General features: G+C 42.1%; 1 protein-coding gene across 2 annotated transcripts; it reads left to right on the top strand.

Annotated features, from left to right (window-relative positions):
- The first annotated feature begins 1429 nt into the window (after positions 1-1429).
- ptchd4 (patched domain containing 4) lies at positions 1430-21284 on the top strand. Of its 2 annotated transcripts, none has more exons than XM_027028209.2 (3): positions 1430-2888; positions 5091-5571; positions 18258-21284. In XM_027028209.2, exons 1-3 carry the CDS (start codon positions 2463-2465, stop codon positions 19901-19903), a joined length of 2553 nt encoding a protein of 850 aa, XP_026884010.2. In that variant the 5' UTR covers positions 1430-2462; the 3' UTR covers positions 19904-21284. The 2 variants fall into 2 exon arrangements, with proteins under 2 accessions (XP_026884010.2, XP_026884009.2); XM_027028208.2 differs by having other exon boundaries at positions 1430-3062.
- Positions 21285-21733: the final 449 nt, after the last annotated feature.

Here is a 21733-nt window from a genome sequence, read left to right as displayed (position 1 = left end):
GCACATCTTAAAACCTTCGTAAATATATTTTGTCAGAATACATTCGCTCCTTCTTAACTGCTACTTTTATTTTTTTTATTGTAAAGCAACCTTGGGTATATTAAATGTGTTATATAAGTCTAACATTATTATTATTATTATTATTATTATTATTATTAGTAGTAGTAGTAGTAGTAGTAGTAATTATTATTATTATTATTATTATTATTATTAGTAGTAGTAGTATTATTATTATTATTAGTAGTAGTAGTAATTATTATTATTATTATTATTATTATTAGTAGTAGTAGTAGTAGTAGTAGTAATTATTGTTATTATTATTATTATTATTAGTAGTAGTAGTAGTAATAATAATAATAATAATAATAATTATTATTATTATTATTATTAGTAGTAGTAGTAGTAGTAGTAGTAATTATTATTATTATTATTAGTAGTAGTAGTAGTAGTAGTAGTAGTAGTAGTAATTATTATTATTATTATTATTATTATTATTATTATTATTATTAGTAGTAGTAGTAGTACAGGCAACAGTATGAGAAGGGAGAACCCTGCAGTCTGTGTGACCAGTTGCCGTGGGCTACCCAACCAGAGCAAATGGCTCCACTGGGATTTCAGCTCCGTGTATCCATAGATCACACCTCAGCATTGCAGTCATTTTTCCAGGTGTGTGTTAATCTCTGTACACCTGTAATGTACTGCTTAGGCATAACACCACCAGTGCCCCAAAATGCTGTTGGTTAACCTGATTATGGCCTGTCTCTCTAGCTTTGTGTGTGCAATGGGATTTTTTTTCATTATGTTGTCATCTGTATTTGCACATTATGGATTCTTGCACATGACTGATGCACTGTTGCAGATTTCAAAACAATTCTTGGCTTTCACACTTCAGCTCCTGAATGTGCAGTGACAATTAAAATCATATTAAATAAGTGGTATAGCAGAAATTGCTAGATAGTTTCCATTTACCATTTCTCTTAAAATGCAGTAGGCACATTCCCTTTAGTTCAACTCTGACTTCATAAGAGCACTTAATTTCCGTTTGCATTTGAGAGGCCAGTTGAAGTGTTTGATAATAGAGCCTCTCTGTAAAATACACAGTAAAATCACCAGTTTAGCTCATCACAGAGAGAAGCAGTTACTCCTACAGAGTTGAAATAGGTTTAGGTAATTTCTCCAGAAGTTAATCTAGCACTGCAGATTTTGCAAGAATCAATTATAGCAATTTAGAGAGCACTTTCAATATGTGCTCAATTGGGAAAGCATCACCTCCTGGATTCATGGAGCTTCTGGTGTAGGGTTTCAAATTGAAATACTGACAAAGTTGTTCATATGCTCATCTACATAATAATAATAATAATAATAATAATAATAATAATAATAATAATGAACTATTTGTGTTTTGAGGTTATAAAGAGAAACAATTTTATTTCAGAAGTTCTGTTAGGAATCATAAATCGTAGTTCTACGCAGTAGTAACCCTATATGGCAGATTACTGCCATATGCACATGCATATTAGTGCCATGGATACAGTACACAGTGTTGGTGCATAACAGAACATTAAATCCTACACTTGTAGCTCTTATTAAACTCTAATGCACCATACAAGACTTCAAAATGCATACCTCAGTATCTAAGAGCATCACAAAGACCAGAATTGTCAATTATATCATTGCATGTGAATTACATTAAATTACATACTTAGGGTTGACTTTTAAACCCTGTTTTCATTTTAAAGGTATGTTAATATATTTAGGCAGTATGTATCCTAGATTTATTTGTAGCCAGAAAACTGAATTCTTAAATCTTCCAGAAACACTCAGAAGGTGAATATTGGTAGTTATGAAAACATTCCTCTCCAATCGGACACTTCAAAAGCCGTCAAATCACTTCAAGAACAAACTCCAAAGACTTTTTCCTCACTCGTTTTGTCATTTGGATCGTGCAATAAATGTCCTTTTAAAATTAGTCTCTACCGCATGTTGTCTATCCGGCCTAGTGTGTGCGGTTACAGCCCTGAGCACAATATAATATGAATACCTCATTCATTAGTAATCAAGAGCCATTTGAATAAGTGCAATTCACCAGCGGGGTTTTATAGCTTTCCGTCACGCGTGATCCTAAAATAACCTGGCGTCAACGTGTCCCCGGTCCCGTCGTTTTGAACCGCAGCACATGGTTACATTCCAGTTCATAAATCCGGCGCCACAGATAGTGTAGTTCCAATCAGGCACACATGCACATCCGACCGCGGCGGCTGCCTGCCTCTGCAGCAGGAACGGGAGACAGAGTCACAGATCGCCGCTTTGCACGGGGGGGGGGAGGGATGGCTTGAGATGAAACAAAAAAAGGCGCGGGTGATCAATATCTGACTGTCTCGTTGCAATTTGCTGCAGTGCTTAACAGGTATAGAGTGTTTTCATACGGATTGACTAACCTAGGCAGCGGAGACACGTGTCACATGTGCTTCTTAGGAAGAAACGGGGCATCTGCGAGCAGTATCTGGAAGAGAATGCTGCGACAAGTGATACACAGAGGACTGAAAGCTTCTTTCTACTGGTTGGGCTTGTTTGTTAGTAGGCATCCGGTTTTTTTCCTCACTGTCCCCGCAGTCCTAACGATCATTTTCGGATCCACGGTGCTCAGCAGGTTTAAGCCAGAAACGGACCTTGAGATACTGGTTGCCCCGACGCACAGCCTCGCTAAAATCGAGCGGAGTCTCGCGAACAGCCTTTTCCCCATCGACCAGTCGAAACACAAGCTGTACTCGGACCTGCACACTCCCGGTAGATATGGCAGGCTCATCCTGCTGGCGAAATCCGGGGGAAATATACTGGAGCTGGCAGAGCAGGTCCTTCAGGTGCACAAGAAGGTTCTGGATTTGCGGGTCAATCACAAAGGGTTCAATTACAGTTTCGCGCATCTCTGTGTCCTGAGCCACCGGGATAAGCGTTGCGTTCTGGATGACATAATTACAATATTTGAAGACATTCGCTCCGCTATACTTTCCAATGGCACTTTTTCTAAGGTGTCAGTGAGCTATCCAAATACGACGTTAAAGGTAAGCGGGAGACTTGCTTTTTAAACATTTTCCTTCATACGGTGTTTGCTGCAGAAGCAACAATTACCGTTTCGGAGAATTGTGTGTGTTTAAGAGAACGCGCCACGGCCAACAGAGCGTGATCGTTAGCCCGACCGAATCACCTTGGTTATATGTAACAATGAAACTGCAACACGGCCACTCTATAGCCCACGGCACGACAAGTGCGCAGACGTGCACGACGCATCTCATGTCGGTAGCGTGGTACCCTCTCTTACCGGGAAAGCCCTGGTAACCATGGCTAGATTCCGCTGCGTGTGTGGTCCTAGCCTGGGCAGGTTATGAATGAGTTGCACAGTTCTGCACTGCAGTCGGGGAAGCACAGCGGACGCGCTATGACTCTCTTCACGTAGGCTGCGTTTGCTGTGGCACTCTTAGACTGCCATAGTTCACTTGGTGCTACTTATTTTGTTAGCAACATACGTCCTGGCTATTGCCTGAACGTGGTGCCTCTAATGTGTCTTCTCTGCCCTGAATCTTAAAGTCGTGTTTCATGAACTCAAGTTTTATGCAGCACGTTTTGAAACTGATGCATATATTTTACGCACACACTGTAACTAACGTTTTTTAAAATGTATTTCCCTTACTACATAATATGATTGTTTTATTTTTGTTTTTGTACATGAAAGCTATTTTTCGAATGTTATGACCGGAGAGTCACGGTAATAAAACCACTGAGATCCAAACATTGTACTGCAATTTGACATCACGACTCGCCCCCTTAGGGAAAGGAATGCGTCTGAATGAGACTGTCATCGTGACTTCTGAAGTCAGATCTATTTACGTTCGTGCCGAGATTCCCTTTACCAGAAGGTGCTAAAGCGGCGTTGCTACCTCCAGGACATTTCAGAAGCGGTTGCCACCTGCCCGCCTTACGTGTTAATTGTAGGTGTCCCTGAAAACCTTCCGATTCCCCTTCAGTTTACAAAACTGCATAACCATTCAAGGGGGCTTTTCCAACCTTCTAAGCGCTGGCTGAGGATGAGGTGACAGCGTTGCTTTTGATTGCTTGGGTGGGGGCAGGCCTTGCTTATCACTCTCATGGACACTTCTAGTATTTGTTGTGGGCCTGCTTGCTTTAAAGCTCACTGGTTATGGTTAAATCCTCATTCTGTCACGCAAAGTCTCCCTAGCTCGACCTCTGAGCTCTCTGGGCTGCAGATGGGATGTGCTGCTGGGGTTTTGAGCTCACAGTCATATAAAGATGTGATGTATAGATGTAGCAAAAATAGGTGAAGAATTCCCCGAGAAATAAGTGAATAGAATCTGTCCATTGGAGACAAAGCAAAATACATGAATGACTTGGTGATGTACACTGGACTGTGATATTGACAACCACTAGCAGTGAGTTTCCTGTACACCAGAAAACACTGTCATCACTGTTATCAAAGAGCAGAATATTTTCCATTACGATATGCATTTTGGTCATTAAATGAGCTTTTCACTGGTTGCGGTATAGACCTTCAGAATCATGTGAGGCGCTGTTTGCAGCATGTGTCCACTAGTCACTTGAAGTGCCTGTGGTGTTGTTGTGAAGCTCAGGCTGGCAACCTACATTATCCATCACAGCATGAGATATTCGTCATCTATCTTTGGCATACCTCAGATGTTGTAAGTGCAAAAGCTATTTAACCTTCTCACACATTTTTGTGTGCATCCCATATTTTAAATAACCACATGTCTTCCAAAACCATAGGTCTTCCAAAACTATAGCCATATATCACAGCGAGACCTTTGCCATCTGACTCACAACATTTTCTTTCCCAAAGGGTTTAAAATGTCTGTGTTGAAGGACTAACTCAAACAAAAAAAATGCGACAATGGAAAACAGTGAGGATTAATTAGCATAATGTTACTTGCATTGTGAGACTTGGCCCATTCTGTCTTTTGTTTGTTAATAGTTATTAATTAAAACATAATTGTCCGTTAACATTCTGGGATGACCCGTATTGTAACCTGTACCTCACACGGGATTTGTCTTGTTTCCAGGATGGCAGAGTGGCCTTCATTGGCCACCAGCTGGGCAGTGTGGTCCTGTCCCCTCACAGCCGAGAACAGCAGGTAAAGTCTGCCCGTGCCATCCAGATCACCTACTACCTCCGCGACCTGGGCGGCGTGGTCCAGGACGCCATTGCCGAGCAGTGGGAGAGGGAGTTCGGGGAGCTGGCGGGCCGCCTGGCCACGGGCAGCACAGACCTGCACGTGCAGTCGCTCAGCTCCCTTAGCCTGTGGCGGGACTTCCACGGGGCGGGCGCGCTGGCCAAGGGTGAGGTACTGGTGGGCCTAGTGCTGGTGCTGCTGACCGCCACCGTCTCCAGCTCCATGCGCGATTGCCTGCGCAGCAAGCCGTTCCTGGGGCTCCTGGGGGTACTCACCATCTGCATCGCCAACGTCACGGCCGCCGGGATCTTCTTCATCTCCGACGGAAAGTTCAACGCCACGCTGCTTGGGATTCCCTTCTTCTCAATGGGTAGGTGCTCCGCTCACCGCCAGCGCCGAATTGCTGCGTGGAATTGCGCTAATTGCAGCGCGACTCCTCGGGGGGTTAGGAGCAATTTAGAAGGGGGAAGGGTGTAATTGTTTTTCTCAGCAGTCAAATGGGTCTGCACCTTTCCCACCGTGGACTTGTGTTTGTGAACGCAACAAAAAACAAACAAACAAAGAAAGGATGATGATGATGATGATTAGAGGCATTTTATATTTGTTTTATGGCAAATAGAACAGAAATTTTAACTACCTAAGTGACTGTGATGATGTGCAATTCACAGCCTGTATATCTTCCAGTGCAGTGTAACTCCACAGGAAATAACTAAACAGATTTTCATTTTTTCCCCCATATTTTGTATTCCACACAGGTTTTTGTCTTAGAAAGCTTTTTAGCATGTAATAAACAGGTTTGGATGTCCTTATTGATGTCAAATCTCAAAGCAGTTTTTAATGTGCCTAAAAACACATGAAATGATAAGCCATTGTATAAGTATGTACAACAACTGTTGTAGTGATATGAAGGGAAAACCGGTTTGACATTCTCTCCGGCCCAGTGCCCACCAACATCTCGCAGGATGGTAAATCAAATATCCTCAGCCTTTCTCACACCTGTGCTGTAGTGAAGGTTAGTTGATTAGAGGCCTGTCACTACCTCCTCTTAGAAGACTTGCACTACAGATGCAAATGCCATATGCTGGAAATGTTTTGGGTTTTTTTTCATTGAACAGCTATGCTCAGGAAAAGCCAACTATAAATAGCCTCTGTCTAATTAGGCTGCTTTTGGTTGCCCCTATGATGTTATCCGCATGAACTCTTGAATCTGTTGAGCCAATTAGATTTGAACTTAGTGCCTTTTTTTGTCACTTTCCCTATTTGGTATTTGATTTAAAATTCAGGTTGCACCATCTCAGTTATGCTCTGAATAGAGATGCTCTAATTGTACACTGATCACTGCACTGTTCCAGCACACACAGGAATTAATATACCACGTACATCCATTCAACACGAGGAATTTATATAAACTGTATGTCCATTCATCACAAAGTCTCTGTAATGAAGCACTTCGGTGGGACTGCCACAGTTAAATCCAGCACTTTAGAAGTGAGCACTGAATAGTAAAATAATGCTCTTGTACAACCTGGTCATGGCCATAATACCTATCTTCTTTCTGCTTGTCTTCTGTAGATTTAATGCTCCCACTGTGTCTCCAGTGTCCACTATGACCTCACGCTTAACGTGAGGCTAGTCCGGTGTAATTTATTGCTGACTGACCACTGGGTTTTTTATTTTTTGAACGCTTTGCAGAAAGGCAGCTAGGCTCAACTTCCCGAGCGTCTGCGTCGGCGCTGAATGAGGGAGACCCGTCCGATGGGGCGGCTTTTGTCCCGCCGGGCGAGCTGGATGTTGACACTTGACGTGGGCATCTTGTGATGTGGCGAGATGTTTCTTGGGAGGCGGCGGCTGTCTGACACGTCCGAGATATGCCGCTCACGTGGGCGGACGAATACGGATGAGACCGTTTTGTTTGAGGCCGAGACAGTAAAATGTCCATCCAGATCATGTCAAACGGATTCTATCTTAGCAGATTGCAATGTTAAGACCTGAAGATTTTTACAAGCATTTATTTGCATTTTGAGTATTGTCAAAAAAAATATTGGTATTAGCTAGTGTTAGAGGTTGGACATCCTGGTGATTTCCATCTTAATAGAGTAAGGTGATTTCCACACTCTGCTTACCCTACTCATTAGTCCATTACCATGGGCACCAGGTGAGGTAGAGCAGGGGACAGACCCATCTGTGCTGGACCCTCTGGCATGTAGTAGTGTGTCCATCTGGGCGTGTTCCGATCCAGGGGAAGAGACGGGAAGGAGTAATAGGGGAGTGCTTTTCATCCAGACTCATATGCAGAGTGCCTATTTTTAGATGCACTTGAAGGCTGCATCACTTCTTGCAAGCGTGAACGTGGATGTGCTGCCTTGAATGGACAAATGACAGTATGGCAAATCAATGACAGATTATGCATTCACCGCTTCATCCCAGACTATACAAAATGTTTGGTGATGCACTCCTATTTTAACCCCTATTTTAATCTTGAAAAATCATCACATACTGTTGAAGGTAGAGGGGAAATCATTATTTCTATTGCTCTTTATTACATATTTACTATCTGAAGATCAAATATTGTGTTTGAAAATGTAACCATTTAGAAGATTCGCTTTGATAATGTGCGTCCTGTGTATTGTGGCATGGGTGCTGACCGACAGGCAGACTAGGTCATCAGCTGTTGCTGAAGTGAAGCTGTGTTGCTAATCATTCTGCCTCATTAGCATCCCAGCATGGTAGTGTCACATGGTTGTGTCACAGCACAACACTGTTCTTACCAAGTCTCCACCAAACAACAGTTACTTTCCTCCAGTAGACCTCTAGCCACCAAAAGTCCTCCTGCACACCACTCATCTTAAGTTGTCTGTCTGTGTGGCACCTGGGTGGGTAATATGTGTTACATAATGTGTGTGTGTGTGTGTGTGTGTGTGTGTGTGTGTGTGTGTGTGTGTGTGTGTGTGTGTGTGTGTGTGTGTGTGTGTGCGTCTGCTTGTTTGTGTGTTCTGGTGTCCCACAGTGAAAGAAAAACGTAACAATTCTGACATCATGGGCACATGTGGCGCTTGGTTTGATTTCCTTTAGCTGCAGACATGGCAGAATTTAACAAGAGTAATACAAATGTCACTGGAATCACCAACTCATCCCCCCATGACTCTGAGCCTGCATACCTGAGTATTAGTCTGCCGGTGCATGTGCATGTGTGTATGGGTGTATCATTATCCCTGCTCATGTGTATGTGTTTCGTGATTGTTGCATATCTGTACGTGTGAGTGTATATGTGTGTGTGCGTGTGTGTGATGATTGTTATTGTGCGTGTGTGTGTGGTGATTGTGTGTGTGGCAGTACTCCCCCCCACAGTGCTCCTATCGATCGAGCTCATTAAGAGGCCGCAGTCAGTGGAACAGCATGTGCCCTTCGCCTGCCTGCTTCACCCGCTCTGCCCGTTAATCCCCCCACCACATGCCGCGCGACGTGCCCGCTCGTGGCCCACACGCTCGCGGCACACAGGGAGAGCCAGAGCCTGGGTGCCATGTTCAACAGCCAGCAGAACCAAACGATCGGCAGGACGGTGTTCCCGGCCCACTGGGGTGGGTTCTTCACCCAGCCACAGATGATGGGGGCTGAGCTGGTGGACTGAATATCCTGCGCTTGCATCTAGTGGTATTGATCATCCGCTATGCTGCGAGGCTGGGTAGAGGCACCTCGGGAAGAGATTAGAGTTGAGCCAGTTATAATGAACGCCTTGAAGCGTTACATATTACATGCCATTAAGCCCAGTGGCCAAGTAATTTGCCATTGTCAGGGTGGACTAAGGATCGAAAGCATGCAGGTTTCAAGTACTGCTTTTTCCCCAGAGGTGACGAATGCTCCATTTTGAAGTTCAGGGAAAGGGCTGTTGGGTGGGGACCAGTACTGTGATTGTGATCATGTTATATATGCAAAGATTCAGGTGTGTATTCAAGATCCATGGCCCATATATCTGACATCTATAAAGATAAAAGAAAAAAAATCCTTCAAGCATAACAGCAATACTTCGTAAACCTGATACATGGTAAAGGAATGAGAATAAGTTATTCAATTGCTATTTTTAATTTAGACTTTATTCTTGTAGAATGATTATAGCTATTATAGGATATAATAAGACATTAATTAATACTCAGAAAGCAATACAAATATTTTTTAGAGTTATTACAATAATAATATTAATAACAATGATAGTAATGTATTATTATCACTGTGTAACAACAATGTATTATTACTATTGTTGTTGTTGTTGTTAGACCTTTTTAGTGCCTTTCTAGAAACTCAAGGACACATTATGGGTAAAGACTGACAACAGACAGCACACTTATGATATGCAAAACAGGAGTAATACATGACAAAGACTGACAAAACAAGAGCACAACACATACACACAGCATTAATATAATTATATAATAATCATGTGCTACCGAAGTTGAAGGTAATAAAAAATATAAACTGATGTAAAAACATTTTTATCCAAAATACAGCATCTTTCATTTGTCCCAAACATCTTTCATTTGAAGATATTTTTTGATATGGTGGTCAAACAAACTCGCCAGTTTTTTCCTGAAACCACAAATAAACCTGTTAAGACACTTTCCTGTTTGTGTCATCTGCATCATTAACCAGTACTGAGCAAAACTGTATATGATTCCACCACTGACAATTTACATAAAATGTGCTTGGATTTCTACCTGAGCACATGTTTGTGATGAGCAGGTTTTACTCAGGTTTTGTTCAGTATCTTCCCAAAAGGACCAGTTCCTCCCAAATTGCTCTGTAAAGCCTGAGTGACCACAGAGAGACAAACTGGCCGTTTCAGTGTGTGGGCGGAGGCATGTGAGCTAGGAGCAGAGACCCTGGTCTCAGTGCTATACACTGACAGTAGCATGATTTACCCTTACATGAAACTTTATGACAGAGCAAGTGCAGTTCTTCAAATTTATGGGACAGAAAATGGTCTAAGAGAAAGCCTGTACAAACACTGACAGGGATTTTGCAGTTTAGTTCTAGATATTTTTTCTTGCAGTGATGCTAAATTGCTTTCAGCGTTGAGTGATGACAACAGTTTTATTGATGGCTTTTAATACTCATTTATGTTCCTGTACATTCTGCTGTTTCTGGCCATTTCTGCAAATAGCTCTAAACCCTCCATGAGCCATGGGAATATTATGACATATGAATATTATGAGTCACATGTAGGTTAATCTTGATATGATAGCAGAGTCACATATAGGTTAGTTAGTCTTGATATGATAGCAGAGTCACATGTAGGTTAGTCTTGATATGATAGCAGAGTCACATGTAGATTAATCTTGATAGTATAGCAGAGTCACATATAGGTTAGTTAGTCTTGATATGATAGCAGAGTCACATGTAAGTTAGTCTTGCAGAGAACATACAAACAACTATTGTCAAAAACTGATTTTAGCAGTTAGTATTGATGGAGGAGCAATCTCTGAACACTCTCTGTAACAGTAATGGTGATCTAAACATGGCAAGGCTTTTAGCAAGTTGGATAGAACTGACACTTAAAAAAAACGCTTCGAGGAATCCACCTGCTTCAAAGCCCAAAGCCTAAAAGTTTGCTTCATACCAATGTTATACTTCTCCTTATGATTTTACTGTGTCATCTTTTGGTGGGCCTTTTTGAGTTTTTTGTACCTATACTATTCTCACCTCTCTCTCTCTCTCTCTCTCTCTCTCTCTCTCTCTCTCTCTCTCTCTCTCTCTCTCTCTCTCTTTCTCTCTCTCTCACCACCTCTCTCTCCCTCTCTCTGCCTCTCTCTCTCTCTCTCCCTCTCTCTCTGTGTCTCTATTTCCCTCTGTCTGTGCACCTCATGTTTTCTCTTAGGATTTCTAAGAATAACAGGGCTGCATACCGATGAATGAAACCTTACAGAATCATCAAACTGCATGCCAAATGTTCAGCACACATAGAGATGGCCACAAAAAGGACTAAAACTCACAGTGGTTCACAATTAAAGACAACTGATTAAAAGAAATTAACTTTATATTTTTATTGTTCGCCAATTTAATACCTGGTTGGGAAATGCAATGGCTACATGCACCTACAAATTATACTGCTCAGTGATTGAGTTCCATATTAATTACGTTCCAGAGATATATAGACCTGATTTCCTTGCCATTATTGTCCGACGTCAGTGTACATGAAAATTCCAAAAAATCTGCTTGAGCATAACAAGGACAGTGAATTTGATCTTAAATGGCTATGTGTTTTTACTCTAACAGCAAACAGACAATGGACTGGCCTGCTATAAGCAGTCCTGTGTGTGGCCTTCTTCAACACAAGCGTTTTGCAGTGTGCTATATACTATAAGACCAAGAGACTGATTGACGTGTTCCTTCCTGCAATAGCAGAGTCAGTCCATTCCCTTTTATCTCAGATTATGCTGTTGCTCAACAGTAAAGATTAGGCACTTTGCAGGCTCAGTGTGGAGGAGAATTAGCTTTCTGCAGACCAAACCACTGTGCATCACTTCTCATGCTTGCTGTGTTCTGAGTTTTTTAGCTTTTTTTGTTCTGCTACGTTGTGCTGTGTGTTTTTTGCTCTGATTCTGAGGGGCTTGTTTCTCTACTATGGAGGCGTGGTGGTGTTTTTTGAAGTGGTGCGTCAAGTTGAGTTGTTGCAATGTGTTGTGCCCTGCTCACTTCTGCTGTGTAACGTGGCGTTTTTCTGTACTGTTTTGTATTGCAATGTGTCTTTGCAGTGTGCTGTGTTACATGTAGTAGTATACTGTGTTGAGCTGGGTTTTCATTCACCTAAGCCTCTGCAGTTGGTATTAGCTTGGAGAGCTTGTGATGTGTGCCACATTAAGATAAGAGGACGTTTGCTCTAAATATGGCATATGCGCAAGGTTATAACAGAACACACTCTTCTGCTGTTTCAGGGCTTTCTTTAAATCAAAAGCATTCCCAAATGATAACAGCTACAGAAGTTGTGAAGAAACCATTATAAAAATGCAGGTTTTCAAATCAACACAGTAATGTCATTGTCATTTATGCATGCAAACATTCTTTAATTATGCATATTTATTCAAGAACTGTTCTAATCAGTAAAGCCATTCTAATCTTTGTCATATGTAATCACAAAGGCACACTTTAATAGAAATTGCACTTAAAAACAACACAATAATCACAGAAGAGTGCACCCAATGCAGTGACCATCCCATATATATTCAGCTACCAGTAGCTGTCAAAACGGTCTTCTGCAAGCATACAAATAAATGTAACTTTTTTTTTTTCCAAATCACTTGTCGGAAATGGACATGCTTTATGAGCTATATATTAGGATCCCATCCAGGAGTGCTTTCTCATTGGTGATGGATGTGTTTACCTCTTGCTCTGTGCTGAAGTTTTAAAGCAGTAATTTTGTTTAATGGTTTGTTGGAGCTGGGGGAACGTACGTGCGTGTATGTTGGGGGGTGGCAGAAGCTCCCTTTACTGGAGCTCGAATCTCCTGCTGTTCTTTCCCCGCCACATATAGCCTAGAATGGTCCGCGGGAGACCTTATGACAAATTCCGCCCTCTACAGCTCTCCGATTGTCGACCTGTCTGCCGCGCGCAGCATCCCTTCTTCACCAGCACGATATTGAACAGCCTCGGCAAGGGAATGTTCCAGTCTAGGATCATGTCCCTGGGTGTCCTCTGAAAAAAAAGAGTAGGAGGAAGAATATGTATGGAAGGCACACTGGGGTTGCGCTAAGCCATTTAGATAATGTCAGGGAATAACTGGTGCTCGTTATTCCTCTCTCCCCCTGTGAGCCCGGCGCTGTGTGCTCGGTCAGCCCGCCGCATTGCCGAGGGCGCGGTGCGTACCTGTGGCACCACTGTGCAATCCAGTGGCCCGGGGAAAACTGCTGAAATGACTAAACATCAGTTTCATTTCAAACGCCGTAACGATCTACTTCGAACTCTTGGTATTTATATGCTGCGGGAGGACAAGCTATACTTTTAGCTTATAGCCGTGAAATCCGGGTGATTTGGCGCAGCGTCCCAATTGCTGACAACAGTCGCGTAAGTCAGTTCAAGAGTTGTTCTGCTGGTTTTGTGGCATTAATAAATATATCGAGGTCCCCGATCTTATCTGCATTCGTGAAGGGAAGAAATGCTTTGACAGATCTGGTTTGACGCAAGATTTCTGTCAGAGATATTTCAAGAACAGGCTTTCACTCGCATTTGCATATTGCTATTTTCTGCTATTAATCTTTATTTCACTTCTTGCCTTCACAATAGGGTTCAGTGATGACAGCCATTTCTTAGCATTTCTTAGCTCAGTATTTTTTGAAAACTGAAATTAAAGAGAAAATAGAAAATAAAGAAAAAGAAAAAAAAAAACAGCCCAATATGAATCTCTAGATTGATCAAAAATACATACACAGGGGATATCTTTTCGCTTCAAGTGCTGACCACTGTCTTCCCACTCTTCAGTGCTACTGTTATTCGGATCTGTTTCTTTCACACTTTATGGATTATTTATTTATTATTATTTATTTGTGTGTGTGTGTGTGTGTGAATTTAAAAGGATCTCTTTTGCCGGTAACTAGCGCTTGACTACTGCAGGCTATTAACATCCCTGAGTGATTCCTTCAGTCATGTACGGTGGGACCCGCAGTCTTAAACTGATATTTCACACTAAAGGTTCTGTTTATATTCTCCATCCGTATTTCACATATCCCCAAAACTAGGAAGTCACTCATCAGCTCTGACGTAAGGAATGCTGCGCTAAAATTTAGCGTCTGAGGCAATCATGACTTATTTTTCAAAGCCATCGACAGAATCTGCACAGACTGGGCCGCCAGTAGAATCTTAATGCGAAACTTCCATATGTGTGTTTCTTTGATGCTCAGGTATTTAGCCAAATTGTTACTTTCCCAGCAGCCGATAATGAAGCATCGAGCCAGACTTTGAGTGCCTGTGCAATCTTGGTCGAGTATGTCAATTCAACCCATCGCCACTCATGCTAATGTTCTCCAGTCCTCTGCAGATGCTATTCTTCCTGAGGTGGAGTCTAAATGACACTTTATATATTAGCTGGGCTCCTGGACACTGATGATATGGTGAACTGAATGAATCGAACATTATTGGTGCTGTCTCCTGGAGAAAACTTTTAAATTGATGGCTGCTGTGAAATGCTTACATGAAAAATAAACACACCATAAGATATATTAGCCAGGTCTTTAGCTATCAATCCAAATTTAAGTAGTCATGCTTAAATAATGAATAGCTTCCTGTTGGGTATGTCTGTCACACTGGCTCCGGGCCATGCCACCTCTGGCCACCAGAGGTCAGCCTCAACAGAATTCTCAACACCCCCACCCCCATTGTCACGCTATTATTTGCACCTGTCTCTTGTTATCTGTTAGCACCAGTGAGCGCAAGTCCCTCTGTTGCGAAGTCTCTTTGCGAAGTCTTGCATCTACCTTGTTTGCAAATCCTAGCGTTTCTGTTGTCTTTGCCTACCTTGTATTGTATGCCTGATTGTATGTTTCTCCCTGCTGCTATAGTAAGACTCAGAAAGAAATAACCATAATTCTCTCTTTGCTGACTGGTGAGGCATTATTCTGTATTGTAAACAAACCAAGCTAAATCAGCCTTGTTCTAAGTTTTAGAGTCTCTTTTGAGAAGTGTTCGATCATCCCAAGTTTGATCAGGGTGTTGACGAACAGCTCATGATTCTCAAACAGGAAAAAAATCCACCAGGCAAGTCTATATTCTGACAGCAGTGAGTGGCTGGAACAAACTAGCATGGGAGACAGCTCTCCGATGCAGGTTAAGAAAAGGGTTACAGGAGGCATTAGCTGGCAGAGATCTGCAATCTCTGCTGGATATATGCAGCTGGCTATTAAGAGAGACAATCTGACAGGAGCCTGAGACCCTAAAACTCATCACAACCGACAAACCCAAGAACACTGTAATGCTGTATAGGTCACTCATCTTTCCCCTCATTGCTAGTGGCCTCAGGAGCGGCTGGTAATTTGTTGGACGAAACTGTAGCCCACCAGTTGAGAATTTCCTCAACACCTTTGTCAGCCTCTCCTATATCTCATTGACTTGGATGGAAGACCATTGGAAAGTTGTAGAGTCATTTAAACTTATTTCAACTTTATCAGTATTCCCATTCCTAAAGAACTGTTTTGCAAACAGGATATAGAATTCATTATTACCCACTCATCCAATAACTCCATCTTGTTAGGGTATCCCTGGCTGGCCAGGCATAACCGTAGGTTCACTTGGGAAAAGGCAGAACACACCTCGTAGGGCATACAGTGTTTTACAGACTGTTTTATTCTTCCCTCTAGAGCCATTACAAAAGAAAGCCATGAGAACTTTGATTTCCACTCTCCTGAATACTCTGTCTATGAAGGAATATGAAAGGGATATGAAACGAATATGAAAGGGAAACTCAGGCTCAGGGTTTGACCGTCTATGTCCTCAGGTGTCGAATTTTTACCAGGTCAGATCTTCATAGTGCATAAAATCTGATTTCCATTCATAATGGTAAGTGGCCCCCACTCAAGGAGATTCTAGGGGACATGTGGAACAGCTTCGTCAGAAACTATATAGATGACATTTTGATAAGTCAAAAAAGGAACATATGGAGCATGTGCACCGAGTCCTGTCTTCTAGAGAATCAGTTGTACGTCAAGTTAGAGAAGCGTGAATTTCACAAGCAAGGACTGCTTTTCTGGGAGTACATAATTTGTGACAATGGCATGGAGAGGGATGACAACAAAGTCAAGGCAGTAACACGATGGCCACAGCACAAACAGTCAGAGAACTGTGGCAATTTAGGCTTCACAAATGTCTGTAGATGTTTAAGTAGGAATCCTAACCTTTTGAAAAAAAAGCACCAGAAACTTTTGCTATTCGGGAATCAGCTAGAAGGGCAGTCAAGGCACTAGAGGCCAAGTTCAGCACTGCTCTCACCCTTAAGCAGCCAGAGGCAGACACTTCAGAAACGGGCAGAGTTATTGCAGCATCATGGCCAGCTAGAGAAGTTATTCCTATCTGTACTTTATACACAAAAACATTCCACTGCAGAGTGCAATTATGATGTTGACATCAGGGAGCTTCTATGAGCCGCTATGAAGGATGCACTTCAAACTGGATGGAAGGTGTAATACATCCATTCCTAGTCACCATAAGATCATAAAAAGTTTGAATACATGAAGTTGGCCAAGAGATTGGTTCCTCAGCGGGCAGGGTGGGCTCTATTTTTTTTTACTTGGTTCAGGTTTATTGTCTATCATCCTGGCAGCAAAATCATCAGTGCTGATGCCTGCTCAAGACAATCAGACCTGCCAACCTCTACCCCAGAACCAAAGGCCACTCTGCTCCTTCAGTGTGTTTTGGTGCCAGTTAGATGGGAAATACTGCAGGAAATATGCCAGGGACAGCAGCATTAGCATCTCCAGAGTGTCCAGCCAACCTCACATATGTGCCTGCTCATCTGGTACAGTGGATACACACAGCTGGGAGTTCTGCCCATCTCAGGGTACAACAAACTGGTGAGGTATCCGAGTCTGAGCCACACCGCCTTCCCCAGCTGGACATTGATGGCGGCCTGGTCTATGCAGCTTTGACACTGTTGGATTCGAGGTGCAGAGTCGGGTGATTTCAGTGTCTGGAGAACTGAGAGGGGTATATTCTGGAGGAGCATTTCTGGGTGCTTGCAGTTGACTTCCTCAACTCCTCCCTGACTGATGACTTCTACCATGCCCACCCTGACCACCTAGTCTTCAAGGGAGGCTCCATTAGGGAGACACCTGTTGGGGGAGGCATGGGTTCAATTCACTCAGTCTCTTTGTGAAGTCTTGCCACTACCCTGTAGATTGCACTTCTGAGTGTTCATGACCGTTGCTTAGGTTACTATGTACGAGGTTTTGGATTGGCCCACTTGTTTTGCTTGTTTTGTCTTCATGGTGGTTTTAGCCTACCACTGTTTATGCACTACTCTGTTGGATTTGTATACTGGACCTGTCAGCTATTGATTAATAGAGCATCATGTAGCTGAAAACAAGGCACAAATTTACCACTTTAAATAAATAAATAAATTATATATATATATATATATATATATATATATATATATATATATATATATATATATATATATATATATATATATATAAAAACACCCTTTGCATTTTCATAAGACTTCTTTGTCCTTTAAAATTAATTTACACCATTCACACCAAATATTGTCTTGTACAACTAAATAAAACCTAGGGAAAGTAGTCACTCCATCTGGCTCATTATATTGGCGTAATCCTTTATACTTAATTAGCCTTTTCTCCCCAGTGTCAGAAAAACATAAATTTATGATGCCTTAAAGAAAAAAAAAAGGATTTGTAGACATTCTGAGCAGTCAGGAGCAACAGGAAGATGAGCTAAGCCCAAAATATTTGGTAGATGGATGAGTGTTTAATTTAGTTGAAATGTTCAAAGGCAATTATATTCACAGTGTCTGGGCTTCAGCTGTCCATCACAAGTCCATGGGGCTATGACAGCTTGCATACAGAGAGAGAGCATCCATAAAGTGGCAATGGAGCAGTAAGGCATTAAATGAGAACCATCGTAATTATTACTTAAATACTTGCTATATAATAATTTATCTGTTGTGGCAAACACAAAGATGTCAATTTGGACATCAGATAACATGCAGGGTGTGCACATAACTCATTTGTAGCACCTAATACATTGCTGCACAGGGCACTAAAGAATGTACAAAACATAAATATAACACAATTATGTTCTATGCCATTTTGAGAAAATTGTAGGATATCTATTTCTGTGCGTGTATATGCAATTTCTCCTTCACAAATACATACATGACTGCATCCTAAAGTAAGATGTTAAGAATGTGTTATGCATCCACCCTTTATGAATAAAGGTTTTCACTCCAGCCCTAATTAATCAATGAATGATTATTGCAATGTAAGCGTGTGTTTATTTCTCTGTACAATTCATGTCCTATAAATGAAACTAAAATTAGGCTTTCTTGGCATGTCTTTTCAGGTCATGGAACTAAAGGGGTGTTTGAACTCCTGGCTGGCTGGAGGAGGACCAGAGAGAACCTGCCCTTCAAAGAACGTGTGGCTGATGCGTTTGCTGACGTTATGGTGTGCTACACTATGACCAGCTGTCTCTACATCATTACCTTCGGCATGGGCGCCAGTCCTTTCACGAACATCGAGTCTGTGAAGGTGTTCTGCCAGAGCATGTGCGTGGCCATCCTGGTCAATTACTTCTACGTCTTCTCCTTTTATGGCTCCTGCCTGGTGTTTGCTGGCCAGCTGGAGCAGAACCGCTATCACAGCGTGTTTTGCTGTAAGATCCCTTCGGTAGAGTACCTTGACCGCCAGCCCACATGGTTCAAAACCATGATGAGTGACGGTCACGATCTGTCCACACACCATGACAGTGGACCATACCAGAACCACTTCATTCAGCACTTCCTGAGGGAGCATTACACAGAGTGGATTACCAACACATACGTCAAGCCCTTTGTGGTAATCCTCTACTTAATTTACGCCTCTTTTTCTTTCATGGGATGTTTACAAATCAGTGATGGCTACAATATAGTAAATCTGTTAGCCAGCAATTCACCCAGTGTATCATTTGCCATGACTCAGCAGAAATTATTCAGCAACTACAGCCCAGTTATAGGCTTCTACATCTATGAGCCCATTGAGTACTGGAACTCTACAGTTCAGGAGCACCTCAAGACTCTAGGCCAGGGTTTCAATAAGATTTCATGGATTGATAATTACTTTAATTATTTGAAGGTAACAAATGTCAGTGCATCAACCAAAAGTGATTTTACAAACATTCTCAAGACTTCTTTTCTGAAGAGCCCAGAGTATCAGCACTTTACCGAGGACATCATTTTCTCAAAAAATAGGGATGAGTATGACATCATTGCATCCAGGATGTACTTGGTTGCCCGAACCACTGAGAAGACCAGGGAGGAGGTGGTGGAACTTCTGGAGAGACTCAGACCACTCTCCCTCATAAACAGCATCAAGTTTATTGTCTTCAACCCCACCTTCGTATTCATGGACCGCTACAGTTCTTCAGTTGTCTCCCCAATTCTCACCTCAGGCTTCAGTGTCCTGACCATCCTTATCCTCACTTTCTTCCTTGTCATCAACCCCCTGGGGAACTTCTGGTTGATCTTGACCGTCACCTCTGTGGAGTTGGGTGTCCTCGGCCTGATGACGCTTTGGAATGTAGACATGGACAGCATCTCTATTCTGTGCCTTATTTATACTCTCAACTTTGCCATGGATCACTGTGCCCCGCATCTTTACACGTTCACACTCGCCACTGAGCACACCCGGACACAGTGCATCAAGATCTCGCTCGAGGAGCACGGCGCGGCCATTTTGCAGAATGCCTCATGCTTCGTGATCGGGATAATGCCCCTGCTTTTTGTGCCTTCAAACTTGACCTACACACTGTTCAAGTGCTCTCTCCTCACCACCGGCTGCACGGTGCTGCACTGTTTCGTCATCCTTCCGGTGTTTTTGACTTTCTTCCCTCCTTCCAAGAAGAGGCACAAGAAAAAGAAACGAGCCAAGAGGAAAGAGCGGGAGCGGGAGAGGGAGGAGCTTGAGTGCATCGAGGTCAGGGAAAACCCTGACCATGTGACCAGCGTCTGAGATATGGTTGATGTGTCCGAGCTTATGGTGAAACAAGGAGACCATGTCCTGTCCAGTAGGGGGCGATGTCATGTAGCACTTCACAGGTCCAAGGAGGGGTCCAAGTGGGCTACCCTCTCTTCAGCAGGATGGTCTTCAACAGCAGACGACAGCCTTGCTGACCGTAGTGTAGAACGTCTTCTTAACGTGCAGCCTTTACCCAGAGCAGTGTAGAGCATCTGTAGCCGTGCAGCTCTCATGCCGGTTCACCCGACGAGCTGCCAAAGCCGTCTGGGGAAGAAGAAATTGGAAAATACAGTGATCCAAGAAGCTTGTAGTGTAGTCCATTCTAAAGCTGTAGCATGAAGGGAATGGATATTTTGCTTAATAATATTTTATTGTTAAGTGGGTTGCAGTGAAAACATTCCCATGGATGTGTTGATATTTAGTGAATGCAGTAGAACTAATGCTGAGTCTTAAAGAGTCAGAAGGCTGCTGCTTATACTGCGCTTCTCATTCATGCCTGAGTATGGGGGTATATCCTAAACGCGCTGCAAACCTTAGAAATGAAGAGTTGGACAGCTATATTCCAGATAACTAAAGATGTATTTTATAGGCAAAGTGTATAGATTTAAGATCCAGTTATTGTCTTGGTTATTAAATCCAAATACATATGTGCAAATGCACATGAAGAAGCATTTAAACAGGTAGCATGTCATCCGATTTCATTGAATAGCCGAGCGGAGCAAGGCAGATGTTATACACTGTTCATTCTGCACAAATTTAATAGGAAGGTACTATTGTTAAGATGCATTTTAAGCTGCAATCTGTTATAAAAAGTCTAGTTTTCCATGAGATTAGCTGTAGGGCTAATACATGAAATCAAGCATGTGCTAACATAACTGAAAATGAGCCCACTGTTGAATCATGCGTAATTTAACTGTGCGTGTCTAGGACAGTTTCTAAAGTAAATATACTAATCTGCTTTTTTTAGAAAAGCAACAGCACTCGAATCCTTTGGTAAGTCCCCTAAGAAACATGACTGCCACAAGGCACTGAAAGTGCCCTAGTTATTTTAAAGGTTCAGATTTCAAGGCAAGCTGAATGCTGAATCATGTAGGTGGATTGAAAAATAGCCCAGCTGTTGAGTAATGACAGTGTGTGGATTTGGAGTTTCATAATACCTGTCCTAACGATCAGCACACCGCGCTACCCATGATCAATTATCAGTTATCAATAATCAATTGTTTATTAGACCATTTAAGTTCACTGTATTATCAAACTTAAGTTATTGCTTTCACAGAAGAGACACATACAGGACAGCTATGTCTATGTGGAGTCAAAGTATACAATGTTAGAAATAGAGTGTTGTCAGGCCTAATTTATTAAATTTACAATGAGATACTCTCTTGGTCATTATTATAGATAACACTGTCCTTACTGTCTATATGGCTTTATTTTTTAAAGAAAGTTCCATCAGTTTGAAATGATAAAGTTTTACATTTTATGTAATTAACTAAAAACACTCAAAATACCATACAAAAAATTCAAAATAGCATACAAATGTGACATTTAAATCAATGGGAGTTTGAGAGAGTAGGCAGTATTTAATAATCCATGGTTATATGATATGAATATGGAAATAGGCTTGGTAATGTCGCAGCAATTAACCACATTTTGCTTTGAAATTCTTCAACATTAGATATGCTATCTTAATTTTATTAACTATTTTTTCGGTGGGGGGGGGGGGGGTATTTGTGAAAAATGTGCATGTGTGACTAGAGAGAATGTTGTCATTGTTAGCCAATGTTAGTGTTCATTTGGCCTTACTGATCAAGGCAGGGCACTGGA

The sequence above is a fragment of the Electrophorus electricus genome, chromosome 3 (genome assembly GCF_013358815.1).
Source record: "Electrophorus electricus isolate fEleEle1 chromosome 3, fEleEle1.pri, whole genome shotgun sequence".
Classification (NCBI taxonomy): domain Eukaryota; kingdom Metazoa; phylum Chordata; class Actinopteri; order Gymnotiformes; family Gymnotidae; genus Electrophorus; species Electrophorus electricus.
This window is presented reverse-complemented; position numbering and strand designations above follow the sequence as displayed.